General features: G+C 40.7%; 1 protein-coding gene across 1 annotated transcript in view; it reads right to left on the bottom strand.

Annotated features, from left to right (window-relative positions):
- Positions 1–14,895, bottom strand: part of TRPM6 (transient receptor potential cation channel subfamily M member 6) — a 106,906-nt gene that overhangs the window by 76,294 nt on the left and 15,717 nt on the right. Inside the window, exons 5-11 of the mRNA XM_074994068.1 lie at positions 12,918–13,131; positions 9,666–9,790; positions 8,478–8,649; positions 6,054–6,228; positions 4,121–4,244; positions 704–776; positions 480–580 (exon numbers count right to left, since the gene is read on the bottom strand). Of these exons, the coding sequence (XP_074850169.1) occupies positions 480–580; positions 704–776; positions 4,121–4,244; positions 6,054–6,228; positions 8,478–8,649; positions 9,666–9,790; positions 12,918–13,131 (984 nt within the window). The remainder of the gene's footprint in view (positions 1–479; positions 581–703; positions 777–4,120; positions 4,245–6,053; positions 6,229–8,477; positions 8,650–9,665; positions 9,791–12,917; positions 13,132–14,895) is intronic.

Raw genomic sequence — 14,895 nt, 5'->3', positions numbered from 1 at the left:
TCTTTGATGTTTTTGACAGTTAGGAGGTTGTAGGACCAAGACTGGGACAAAACCCACTAAATCCTAATACAGAACTATCAGAAAGAGCAGTCCTAGTGAGGGAGAATTTTAAAAAAGGAACACATGGGAAGGGACTCCCTAGGAAGGAGTACAGCAGAAAGGGATATACTTGACTCCTCACTATAGAGTCTGAGGGCTGGGTGTTCAAAAAGAGTGAGATTTATAACCTCTACTGAAATCAATGGACATCAGAAACCTAAACAGAAGTTAAGAACAAAGCTTCATTTGAGCATTCCATGCCCCCTAAGAAAACTTTGCATTTTCAAATGCTTACACTCCCAGATAGGTATCTGACCTCAGTTTACAGATTGCTCATTGGACAGAGTTTGACAAATGCAAAGCCATGGTGAAAATCCAAGAAGAATTAAAAAGCTTCATTTTGAAAAACAAACATGCTGGAAAATAAAATGGAAAGGTACCTTCCAGTCTTGACCACTACCCAAAATATGTTTCTTGGCAATGTCCAGTCTATTCCATGCCATTGCCAAATTTAGCTGATCTGATGCAGAAATATTGGTACCTAGAAAACGGTAAAATTCTCCATTAACTTTCATACATTAGGTTGTTTTCCCTCCTTTCTTTGAAAGGGCATGTCAATGAATCTGTAAATCGTAGGCAACCAGAAGTATTGTTAGATAAGTACCTTTCAGCAGTGCTGTCAGGATTGCCAAATCAACGTCCTGTTGCTCTTCTGACTCTGCATCAAATATGGTTATCTGTCAGTGTTGCAAAAGCACGTTATTGGGATGGAAAGGTGGAAAAGCCCTTCCAGAGAAACATATGGGGGTTCATTCTTTACTTTGTGCAATTTACTTCACTGCACATAACATACAGCACCAGTAACAAAAGGATCTATACATGAATGTACCTCCTAGTGCATCACAATGAAAATGTACCATTTAGGGTATGTCTACTGTGCAATTAAAAATCTACGGCTAGCCAGCACCAGGTGACTTGGGCTCACAGAGCTGCTTCATTGTAGTGCAAATGTTCAGGCTGCATTCTGCACATTCATGTCAGGAGCTCAGAACGCAGCCTGACCCTTAACATCTATACTCCCTGCACTCAAGTCTAATTACAGATATAAACACAGACTTTTAATGCAAGGAAATCTATGTGCAAGTCTTCATCTATCTAACCATGTAACGCTGAATCTCACGCTTTCTGGCTGACCTGTAAGGCTGAGACATTAAGATTCACCTACAAACATCTCATGCAATGGAAGATCTTGAAACCCTATAATATGGTGGCCTGAGTGCTGAGGGCAGCCAGCCCTATGGAATCAGCAACTCTTGCTCCAGAATTAGCTGCCATCCAACCTAAGGCGGATGACTCTTAGGATAACCTAAGGTGGCTTAACTAACTGGAGTCAAGTGACAGCCTAAAGCAGGTATCAGCAACGTGCGACTCCGGAGCCAAACGTGGCTCTTTAAAGTATCAGCTGTGGCTCTGCCACCACTACTGATTTTGTAACTCAATTTGAAAAAAAAATGGTTCTTCTCGCTATTTTGGTTGCAGACCCCTGGCCTAAAGCACGTGGACCTCATTAAAGGGCTGAGAAAACTCAGTTTGACAGAGGAACCATGGTGAATAAGTTGACTCATGTGGAAAGCCCTGAAGTAGGAGAAACAGCCTGGGAGTCAACACTTCCTCCCAGAGAAGACACACTCAGGGTATGTCTACGCTGAAATTAAAACACATGACGGGCCCATGCCAGCTGACATGTGCCCACAGGGCTCGGGCTAAGGGGCTATTTACTTGTAGATAGGTGGGCTTGAGCCAGAGTCCAAGCTCTAGGACCCTCACCTATCACAGGGCTCCAGCCAAAATGTCAAAACCATAATTAAACACCTCCAAGTCTGAGTCAGCTGGTTTGGGCCACTCTTGGATGAAAATCACAGTGTAGACATACCCTAAAGGTCCCCCCAGATGCCTGGACCGTGGGCGGAAGAAGAACCTAAAGAGAGCAGAAGAACCTCTTGTTTGTTTGGACTTATGTTATCCCAGGTGAAGACTGAAGTCAGAGTGATTCAGCAGGAGAGTTTGGCCATAGGACTCTCCAGGAGAGACAGAAAAAAAAACCCACACCTGGTAAGGGGAAATTGAGGTGGGGAATGCCTGCAGTGTCATGCTCTCCATCATGGGCACTACTGGACAGATGTGGCCGATGACAACTTGAAAGCAGCAACGGAATCATGACACCCAATCAACAAGGCTGTGTCTACACTACAAAAATAACTTCAAAGTTGCTTACTTCGAAGTGCAAGTAAGCAACTTCCAAGATGAGTGTCTACACACACCCTACTTCGAAGTAGGGCACTAGTCCATTCCCAGGAATGGAATAAGGACTGCAAAGTTAGGCTCCCTACTTGGAAGTTAACTTCGAAGTAAGGGAAAACGTGTGTAAACTCTCTGCTGGCTACTTCGATGTAGTGCCTAACGTCGAAGTTAGTTCCCAGTGTAGATGCACCCCAAATGATTATGGGACAGAGAGCTATACACCTTCTTGAGGGAGGAACATCTAGCTTGCCAAACTAGTGTATGCAGGAGTTGGGTGAACCTCTTTAGTAACAGGGAAAGGAGTGGAAGACATCCTCCTGCCTGCTGGTAACACAACTCAAGCAAACACTGACAATCCTCTTGCAGCTGCTGGAGGGCCAATAAAACCAACAGTGGCTAGCAGTACCCCAGCACTGGCCAGGAAGAAATGTTCTGGTGTGTTTCTTGTGTGGAAAAGTGGAGCACAAAAGAAGATCTCCTCCTTGAAGAGGAAAGAGGGTGACTCCCTGCAGTGGTGATACGTTTTATACATAGGGAGACAGATGATATTAATAGGCTCTATCCCAATAAGAGCTTGAAATGTGGGAAAAGGAAATGCAGGAAGAGGACAACTGGGGGCTCAGGAACAGAGATCAGGAGTAAAAGCTGCAGAAGTTGATACTCAAGACCGAGCTAAGGCAGCCAGAGGCATAAAGTAATCATTTGCAAAAGCAGCTGACACAAGAGGAGCAGACAATGAGGAATCTGCAGAATCAAATTTTTGCCTTTCATCAGCAGTTTTTGGTTGTGGCAAAAAATTTCAGGGCTGTGAACACAGAAGAACACTGTGATGACAACAGGGTAAACACAGAGGCTGAAGAAGCAATGGACACTGCAAACAAGGTGGAGATAGGAACCTATGCAGTACTGGAGAGCTTACCCAGGAAGGCCCTTGTCTCTATAGCAGAGAGACCATGCAAAAAGTTGCAGGAAAGGAAGAAGTTAAAGAGAGACCTGAAAAAGAGACACTCCTCCTGTGAGTGTTGTGGTACAAGGCATAAAGCAGGAGCAGGAGAAGACCTAACTCTCTTCGGAAAGAGAACCAATCTGTGAAATTGGCTGTCTTGGGAAAAGCCACACATCTAGCTCTGAAAGGGGAAGAGGAGATACCTAAAGGAAAACCATGCTTGCAATTACAAGTAATGATGCTGGAAGATGACATGGAGGAATTTTGTCTCCAAATCTACCACATGGAGAAAGTGTGCTGGGAAAAAGACCAATTCATCTCAGAAATTAGCCCACTAAGAGAAGAGCTAGAAACCTGCCACCCAGGAAAACAGTCTACCCAGGCTTGATGCATGGCTATAAATGGTAGAACTTGCCCACAGGCTAAGCAAAGCTTCAGGGAGGGCAGGAGATGTGTAAAAAGCTTGCTTGTCTCTTTAAGGGCCAGGAGGCCTGAGGCTTGCAAGCTAGCCCTATTCAATCAGCCTGTGTGTGCTAGAATTAGCTGCTTCCTAGCCTAAGCATGCTGGACTAACTGGCCTAAAATATCTGGGTCTCCTAAATGGCCTGGGAAAAGTCAGTTTGGGACAGGAATCACTTATGAAATCTCCATTAACACCAATCAACCAGACTGTACAGCACTGAGAACAAACTTTGGTCTGCTATCTATAGATCAAAGATAATATTCTTACAATAACCTCTGTGCCCAGGCCAATATATTTCATAAACAACAAGATCATAGTTTTACAGTAAATGAAACGGAAGATAGTACAAATCAACTATCCATAATACTCACAGATTCTCTGTACGTCATACACTCCATCAGCATTTGCAATAGATGAATGGTCTGCTGCTGCCCAAAAGTAAAGGTGTTCTGAATCATTATTGATATCTCCACCTTCAGCTGAGGGGACAAATCTCTGAGGAACAAACACACAGACAAGACTAAATTGTACCACTGGATGCCTCATCACACCAATCTCTTTCACAGATATTACTTCAACAGAAGAAACTTGTGAGAACAGAGTACACTAGTGGATGCAGCCATGCACAATTTTGTCTCCATATTGCTTTAACCCTCTACCGCATCACCTATGAGGAACAAACACAGGGCATAACCAATAAACAGTAGTAAATATTTGGGCATTATTGTATTGAAATGTGGTGAACTACTGTAAATGCAATTAATGGCAAAGCTAATTCATTTAAATAATAATAAAAATTATTAAAACAATTATTAAAAATTAAAACAATTTCAATGTCACAAAATATAGATTTCAAACTTGCTTTAGCAGTCTTTTTCTATCTTTTCAATTAAATGTTGTGAAAATAACTTAAGTTGTTTGGTATTGTACTCCCATGTATTGTTTTCTTTTTCCATCTTTTTTCTCATTTCTTTTCATTTCCAACAATAACCATAGACCAGTGAGACATACAGCTCCCAAAGCTAAAACTAACACAAGCCATACAGAACCCAACCTAATTCTAGCTTGGAGATGCCTCCAACTCCAACCCTTTCTGATGGGAGAGGACAGATGGACTCTGACTTCCAACCCAAACCCAAGACAAAGAGATTTGCTTGCAATTCCAAGGTGACCTCAACAGTGCCAGACCAAACAGGGCCTGGGGAGTATTCCAGACCAGAATGCTAACTTAGGCATAACTACTGGACTAATGCTAACCATAGCATTGTGAGTATGCTACAGCCTTCACACTTCTAGCCTAGTCCTAACCACAAGAATATCTCTGAGACACAAGAATTCAAAGAACTCTAACTGTTCTAAAACATTCTAAAGAAGCCTACCATCCCAAAACTTAACATTAACTCAGTGATGCTTAGGATCACAAAATTCTAACTATAGACAAGACAGAGCTATGGGCCCAAGCCTTAATATTGGCCCTCAGATGTTTAGAGGTCCCATTAACTCTAACCCATTGACATCTATGATCTCTAATGTTATCAATCATCCAAAGACCCAACCCTAACCAATCATAGCCCTAGACTAGGGAAGTCAGAGGTCTGCAACCTAAACCTGGTCCAGAGAAGGGCATGGATTCACACCCTATCCATAGCACGTGGAGACCTATACATTCAAACGCTGAGTCCAGAATACGGAGGCCTCCAAATCTAACCTTGGTCCAGAAAGGACTAGACAGAGGAATGTGAAGAATCCCAGGAGAAGCAGATGTGAGGCTGGGAGAGCTGAACTGTCATGAGGTGAACTGAGAGGTTAGGGGATAAGGAATGAACTTATGGGGACTGGATAGGGGGACAGAATTAATTGCTGGGTGTGGGATAAGTGGATATGTGAAAGAGTTTCTTCAGCAGTAGCCAAAAAAGTCACCTTACCCAATATATATAGGAAGGTGTGCAATGTTAACTGTCTCAAAAACAAAACAAAACAAAAAAAAAACCCACATTGGAGCCCACAAGGGGATTCCAAATATTAAAAAATGGATCCTCAAAAATATTTGTATATTAGCCCTTTAATAATAATCATGATATTTTATGCAAATCTCATTTTTTTTGGTCAAAAGAGAAATTCAATAAGAAAACTTAAGTCTAAGCCACAATGGGTAGGAGGGTTGTCATTCACGTGGCATCAGAACTCTGGCATTCCTGGCACAACCTACCTCACTGCATCTTTCACCATAATCTTTAAATTGCAGCCAGGCATTTTCCCTACCACCACACAATAAAAAAATACAGTGCAGCTGCAGCTACTCACGCAGTATCCGCTGTGTGCTTGTGAATAAAAGCCAGAAGATCTGCAGCTCCGCCAGTGCCCTCACAGACCACCACAGGGACAGCAGGAGTATCTCTCACATATTCCCAAACCATTAGGATCACGTTTGGACCTCCTTCCACCACTAGCCCAACCACTGGCACGCCTTGGCCCATTCCTGTTTCAAACCAAAAGAACCAGTTATAACAGCTCAGTTGACAGACATGTTTACCATTCTTGTATCCACACCAAAAAAAAAACAAACAACCTTATAGAAACCATGAGAAGAGGTCTTAATTGATAAAAACAGATTAAAACAAAGACATTTCTCCCACCTTGTTATAGACATTACAAGATGTAGTCTCAAGTGAACCCTGCCATTAGCATGGAAGATTTTGAGAATTTTTAAGCAAGATTATAAGCCTGGCCTCATGAGGAAGGAAGTGGGGCACAAGAAGTCTTCTGTTCTCCTACATGGCCTACAATAGCAGTTCCTTTGAGTTTTGGTTGCAAAATTTGTAATAGATAGTGCAGGTATAAATATTTATGTATATACTGAAGCGCAACTAGGTGCTCTTTAAAAAAATTGTCTATATGGTATGTATTTTGGGGAGCGGTGATTATAATAGTTTGACATACCTGATAGTTGAGCAATATTACAGTAAACAAAAATGGGCATGGGAAATGAAAACCTAACTCACAATAGTTACTAATTTTGCCTTTTTTATATCCAAAACTGAACAGGACACAAAAAAAGATGAATGGATTTATGAGATTTTTGGATATTTTGCTATGCAAGGTGAGCAGGTAAAAAAAAGCAAGGAATTAAATATTACAGATTGACCTAATGATATCTTTCTTTATAACAAACCCTGTAAAGTGAAAATTAGACCATCTTCACACTTTTCACAGAAAACAGATGCTGATCTTGTTACATGAAAATAAGTACTTTACGCTGGCTATAAATACATATCTTATGGTTTATTTAACTCAGACATAACTAACGGATTACATCTGCAAACAATTCCACAATGAAAATTAAGGATGTGAAATTTGCCTTTCACTTATTTCACAGAAACAAAAGTTGGATAGGACATTTTGTCAATCCCTCTTTGGCAACTATTTGCTGGTTACATGTATGATAGTTGTGCAAGATAGAAGAATTCCACAGAGAGCTTGTAGAACATGGACATGTTTCTTTGAATTTCACTGAATCTGACCACTTTTTCCTGGCAAATATTTGAGAAGATATAGTTATCGCTGAGGAAGATGAGGAGAAGCTAGCGAAAACCGTGCAGATGTTAAACAAAGAAGGGAAGAGGGACTGATTATGAACATTGATAGAACAACAACAATTGTATTTGGAGATAAGGAAATAGGAAGGAAGATCAGTGTCGATGGTATTTAACCAGAAAATGTAGAGAAGTTCACATATCTGGGGAGCAACATAACATATGATCTAGACTGTAAGAAGGAAATAGAGACTAGAATAGCGAAAGCACGAGCGAGTTTGAAGGCAATGGATAAGATCTGGAAAAGCAAAGCAATTAGCTTAAGAACAAAGCAGAGCATCTTGAAAATCTGTGCATTCAGCAGCATTTTGTACGGATGTGAGACACGGGTGATAAAGAAAGATTTGAAAAGAAGAATATTGGCTTTCGAAAGGAGTTGTTACAGAAAGATTCAGAGAATAGGATGGGTGCAAAAGGTCACCAGTGAGGAATTATATAGAAAGATACAGCCGAAAGAGAACCGGATGCAGAAGGTTATAAAACAGAACCTACAACTATTTGGCCATATTTGCAGAATGAACAACAAACAAAAAATCAAGACCTTGGTATTTGGCATAATGGATGGTTCAAATAGGAGAGGCAAACCCCACAGAGAATGGATAGATGATACAGTAGATTGGCTAGTCTACACAAACTAAGCCACTCCGCTCTGGACAGGGAAAGATGGAAGGAAATAGTGAGAGAGGCATCAGACACCAATGGGTGCTGATCCCATGGTTATTGATGATGATGATGATGAAATATTTGAGAAAGTTTCCAGTGCTGTAACAAAGAGTTATGAAACAAAAGCCATACTCTGCTCTGGCTTTCTAGAACTCCAGATCTACATTTTCAATTTGGGTTGACCAATATGACCAACTCTAAATGAGTCTGATTTTCAGTGTGTGGAAATCAGATACATCATAGAGGTCTCAAACTGGGAATTCACAAATGAAGGCATCCAAAGTCACTAATGATTTTTGAAAACTGTGTTCCATTTTCTTCTCCTTACCACTCCCCACGCATTTATTGTTTGATCCTCCAAGTTGCTGAGCCATCTCCATTCTCAATGAAATCCATGGAAAGTGAAGACAGGAAGAATTCAGGATCTCAGTAAGCTTTTGACCCATGACAAATTTGATATCACTATACTCACTGGTGTGTATTTTCTGCAGGTTTAGGTATTTCTCCAGATTTCTCCTGAGCTTCATCTCATTGCCATATTTGCCCACTGTGCCATCATCTGCCAGTATGAAATGGGAATGCATGCTGTTCAGGGTACTCAGCTTGCCGAGAGGATTGCTGAGGGTCTGATATAGGCAAATTACCTGAGAAAAATGAAAGGAGGCTGAAGTTACACCACCTGGCACGTCACATGACTTTTATATACTTCATTGTTACATTTTAAACTTTCAAAAGTTTCTATCATGCCAAGAGATTTTAAATAAATGGTTGATTCAACTCACACAATGAGACAATATCCTGTAACTCATATTTGTAATTAAGGACTACCACTATTTGTAAATATTACTGTTGCAAACAAAAATACTGGTGTTTTATATTTCAGCCGTTTGAATCTCTCTCTTTGACCCTGGGGGTTAATCCACTCAGGTACAAACCCACAAAAATTAATACAAAAACTTCTTAGTGATAGCTCAGTGATCGCTTGCTCTCTGCCACAAAATCTTAACGGTAACCTCTACCATGTTACAGCAATATTATAATTATTAGATTGTCATTTGTATTACCACAGCACTTATGAGGCCTAAATATGCACAACTGATGAAGTTGACATACATATTGCTTTGGTTTCCCAAAGGAAATGGAAGACAAAGGCTCACGGAGTGCTGGAGTGAGTTATTGAGAATATTGCAGACAATATGAAAGCAAGCGGAAACACAGGAGAATTTCCCCTTAATTTGTAAATTTCCCTATTTTTTAGGTTATGAGTTGATGAGGCATTCCACGTCATCCTTTCCCGTCATTAAACAATGTTTTAATGGGCATAATACTCTTAGCGTTGGATGAGAATTTCTGCAACTTTTCATTAAGGGGAAAATGTAGTTTTTACAGAAATGAAATTTTCCATAGGAAAAAAGTCAATTTTTTCCTTCTTTTTTTTCAATTTTTCTATTTGAAAAAATTGAAACAAACGTTATATTTCAGGTCTACACTTGACTGAGTGGGAGTTTGTAATGTGGGTGTTTGATGTCTTTATTCACCCATGGCTGGACTACATCTCCCATGAGGCATGGCAGTTTCCCATGTGGCCAACAAAAATTAAGATACTACTACTGTGGAAACCAACAACAAGTGGATAAGAAAGCCGACAGGCTCTACTCACATCTTTTCCAATCAGATCTCTCTGGTTCTCAATGATACCCCATGGAGGGATTCCAATGGCACAAATCCTTCTCAAATGTTGAGAGGCATAAGCTTTCAAGGCGTCCCCCACATGCCTGGACACTCCTAAACAGAAAATCTTGTTGTTATTCTACATTTGGATTTTTGATACACAACTGCAACCAATACTTCCAAGGTTGCTTCCACAACCTATTGTACTCTATATCTATTTAAAGTGTAAGTATAATTTTACACTCCTCAGATATACTTCATATGGATTATAAGAATAGTGAAGACTGATTAAGACAATAATACAGCATACCATTGTTCCAAACTTGCTCACATTTAATATTACCCATCTGTGTAACAAATGGGGCTATTCACATATATAATGTAAAATGTGTTTTCAGAAATGAGGCCAAAATGGATATCTTCTTTAGGGTTTAATTTTAAAAGCACTGAATCATGGTTTTATTTTTAACCATGTTGATAATTTCGAATGGATATCAAAGTTGATTTGCCCAATTGTTGAGAATCTTTTCTCAAAATTAACAAATTATTTTTGTATATTTTTCAACCAGAAGAAATCTTATTTTATAAAAGCTCTCCATAATATAGCAGCAGCCTCACTCTCAGGAGAAACTCCACATTAACAAAAATAACTTGAGTCAAAAAAATCGTAAGAAAACTTATTTCCTTTCAAATTTCCAAGTGGTTATTACAACTGATAGTAATGTGAACAATTTTAAATTATATTAAAAAAACCACTTGACTGAGACCTTTGCTAATTTTTGAATTGTGACTAGATAAGCAATCTAATGCATTTTAATTTCTCTTGCCTATTACCCACTTCCAACCTATTCTAATACACACTGAAACGGTAATTTAAAAATGGAGTTCCTGCAACCACAGGATGATGAATATTAGCCAGTGATTTAAGGCCTGATTCTGATTAATGGTGAGCTCCCACACTTAGAGCTAGAAAATTAATATAAAGAATGTATGAGGGTATAAACATTGCCTATTCACTTTGTCAGTATTCCAGACCTTAGATTTATTCAAAACAATGTTTTAATCTGGTTAAATTTGCATCTTTAGTTAATCTAGATTTATTTGTCTGAATTTCATTCTGCAGAAAAAAAAAAACCAAAAAAAACCAAACACTTATTCAAAAAGGCCTGGCCCTCAAATGGTGTAAATCAGCATTGCTTCACTGATTTCCAGGGAGCTATACTGATTTATACTAGCAGAAGTTCTGGTCCATTTTGAATAGATTACAAACAACTCATTGTCTGGAATCTGCAGGTACTGCGGCAGACCTAAAGCAGTGAGTTGTAGGAGCCTTATACAGGGCAGACACACCAGGAGCTGGGTCAGTGGGTTTCTGTTCCACACCTAAAAAAGTCCTAGAAGCGCATTAAGAACTGGCATGCAGCATCAGGCTACTTAGATACCTGCAGACAGGTAAGGCTGACAGGGTCACCCTTAAAAGGGTCCCCTCAGGTAAAGGAGGGGAAAGGAGAAGAGGAATGGACCTGGAAGAGATGCTGGAGAACTGAAGTCAGGAAGAAAGCGGGAGACTCAGCCAGGCACCAGAGAGAAAATACTAGAGGGAGGTGGTGGGACAAATAGCTCAGGGAAAGACTGCTGTGATTGCAGCATAAGACAAGCTCCCCAGCCCCATCAGCTGCTGGTATTTATGGTCACTGAGCTGGAGCCCGGCGGGGGGAGGGAATCACAACTCCACCCTTCCCGTGGAAAGCTGCCCCAGCTGAAGGACAGGATGCCAGGATCATTTGAGGGGTCTAGTCCCCCATACTAGTGACTTGTGTATGATGAGAGTGTCTCAGTAAGTGGAGACCCTTCCTCTGGAAAGACCTGAGGCAGTAGAAGTGTCACCGTGAGCCTCTGAGGCATGCAAGAAAAGCTGCCAGGAGGTGTGGACCAGAGGGCATGACAGGAATTCTGGTACAGCATACAGTATGTTTCATCAGTTTTGAATAAGATGATTATTTTTTTTAAGTCTATTTGAAGAGCATTCAGAAATAACAAAAAATGATTAAATTAATCTAATAAATTATGGCTGCTCTACCATACTCTCACTAAATGTCTCAAAATTAAGACTTAAGTGATATGGCAAAGTCCCTACCACAGACTGTATAATCTAGTTATCCCTTTTCCAGTACATTATAGCAAGTAGTATAGGTCATTTGTGAGCTTCCCTTAGATTCAAATCTTCCCTGATGAATCAAAACTAGAATGTTCCCTAAGTGAGATGGCTACACTGAGTACAACAAAAAATATATGATTATTTCAGTATCTGAGGAACGCAAAGATTTAGAGGAAGTTTTCATGCAGTCACAGGTTAGTTAACAGAGCACCATAATTTAAAGAGCTCATAATTATAAATCTGAATGAAATCAAAACAAATGAAATTCTGTTTAAAACAAACACTTCATCAAAATAAAGTCAATACATCATCTGGGTTCTAATTATTTTATGAAAGTTGATCAAAGTTAATTCTAAAGCAAGCACTCTCCAATTTGTCTGCAGTTTGCTTATTATTTCATGCATAACACAGTCAGGTCTTTTTTCATAGAACGCAAGAAAAATGCTAGTCAAAACTGGAGCAGCCTGACCATGGCTTCTATACTCTCAAAATATGTTTTTAGCTCCAAATTACAGTTTCTTGTTTTGTTATAAATACCCCAAATTACTGCATTCCAGGGCCGTGTCTACACGTACCCCAAACTTCGAAATGGCCACGCAAATGGCTATTTCGAAGTTCACTAACGAAGCACTGAAATGCATATTCAGTGCTTCATTAGCATGCGGGCGGCAGCGGCGCTTCGAAATTGATGCGCCTTGCAGCCGCGCGGCGCGTCCAGACGGGGCTCCTTTTCGAAAGGACCCCGCCTACTTCGAAGTCCCCTTATTCCCATGAGCTGATGGGAATAAGGGGACTTCAAAGTAGGCGGGGTCCTTTCGAAAAGGAGCCCCGTCTGGACACGCCGCGCGGCTGCAAGGCGCGTCAATTTCGAAGCGCCGCTGCCGCCCGCATGCTAATGAAGCACTGAATATGCATTTCAGCGCTTCATTAGTGAACTTCGAAATGGCCATTTGCGTGGCCATTTCGAAGTTTGGGGTACGTGTAAATGTAGCCCACAAGTGCTTGTATAATCCCTCAACACTGTTATGTATGAGGGAAAACAAAGAGCAAATATTAGATGAAGAGGCAGATAAAAAGAATTACCACTGTTGATGCCTTCTGTTATTATCCACGCTTCTGTTGTCTCAGCTGCTTTGACCAACCCTTTGCTGAAAACCTGTTTGACCTTAGATGGAAGCTTGAAGTTTTGGATGCCTCCATGAACAGAAATCACTAACTTTGGCAGCTCCATCTGCCACTCTTTCACCATCAGATGTAATAGCTGGTCCAGCTTGGTGTCGTAAGAGGTTCTAATGTACTGGAAAAAATAAATTCATGTACATTGAATATTTCTTAAAATAACGTGGTGGCATCTTAGAAAGTTCTCAGTTCTACAGTCTTGAAGACCTTGTGAAAGTTCTAATGTTTCACAACAAAGGGGCCTACTGAGAACAGCACAGAAGTGTCTGAATCATTGAGACATATATATAGCCATTGAAATCCCCCACTTTTACAAGGTCTTAGCAATGTTTCATAGCTGCTTTTGTGTTAAGAAAAAGAAAAACACGACAATGGGATTCGAATAGCGAAATATCAAGCTTCAATGAATTCATAACAGACAATACATTCACACCTCACCCAAAAATTTCCCTCCTTGGAGTAATGATGTCCACAAATCCATGATATTGGTTTATTGCTCTATGGAGCCTGGCATAGACAAAACCTGGCAATCAGAGGCAGGGGAAGAGGTTCTAATGTACTTCTCCACCTGTGAGAAACTGCCATTTGAGTCACTTCCTTAGTCTAGGAGAATTAATCACTATACCAATAAGGAAAAATAAGCATTAAGACTAAATAGAACAATATTCCTGCAGAACAAAGAATTCAATAAACAGAACTTATGAGTGCCAGTTAATAATCCCAAAACATTTCCCAGTTAACTGACCATTCAGGAAGGGTTCAATTTGTGAACCTCATTATGCCAACAAAGAAAATTTTCAGATAAGGCACAAATAAATTTCCCAGTTCTTATTTATAATGAAGTCCTCAGATATAGAACATTGGAATTTTGCTGTATGTGCTTGAGGGAGAGGATGGACCACCCCAGGTATTTTAGACCCAGGACTGTCAAACATGCAGCCCTCACAAAGTTAAATTGTGGTGCTGGACTGACAGAACTGTTATTTATTTATGCTGACTATGGGATACCTGATTAATGTTTTCCATATTACAGATTATTATAAATGGAGGGGATACATCACATTGATTTGCCACCACCAGGTAAAAGTAAGCAATTTAGTGGTATTTAGTGGCAGTTTCTACTGCATGTGGAGAAGGGAGGGAGATGCAGCAAGCCAGAAGGGCAGCAAGGTGGAGCAGGCTGCCATTCCCACCACCTACATAGTGAGGGGTGTGGGGAGGTGAGGCAACTCCTACTTTCTCTGCTGCCCAGCCCTCAGCTCTAAGCAACCACCGGGCCTAGCTGCCTGGGAGGAGGGGGTAAAAAGGACGGGGCTGGGGGGGGGGCAGAACAGAGGTGGAGCATGGGGAAGGTTGCCCCAGGCCTCACCCCCAGGACGCCCCCACTGAACGTACCATTACGGGTGACATATCATGCATTACCAAATCAGTCCTTCAACAAATGAAATACTTGTGTGCAAAGGGCAGATACTCATTAGCCTGAAAACATCTGGTCAACAGCTTGACCTGTTTGGAAATGGGTAAATGTGGCCAAGACAAGGATCAGTCCAACCATGTATCTAGGAGTGGTGCCCTAGGCAGAGAAAATATGCCTGTGATGAATAAATGTTTTGAATGCTACTTGTCAAGGCTAACGTCCCTGGTATTACCAAAGATCAGTGTCTTTCTGTGCACGCAACACATCCCTGTATTACGGTATAAGTTTATGTTTAAATATTTTTTGAAACAGATATCTACATATTTGTTCCAGGTGTGTTCTCTTTGGTACCATTGTGTCATGGTGGAAAGGGCTTTGGAATGATACCCCACTGACTCATTTCTGATGATACTGTATTATCAGACCACCAACTGGAGGATCAAGTGCTGAGTGTCTGGGGGTCAG

Source organism: Carettochelys insculpta, chromosome 5 (genome assembly GCF_033958435.1).
Source record: "Carettochelys insculpta isolate YL-2023 chromosome 5, ASM3395843v1, whole genome shotgun sequence".
Lineage (NCBI taxonomy): Eukaryota > Metazoa > Chordata > Testudines > Carettochelyidae > Carettochelys > Carettochelys insculpta.
The sequence above is the reverse complement of the archived record's forward strand: the minus strand, read 5'-3'. Positions and strand labels throughout refer to the sequence as shown.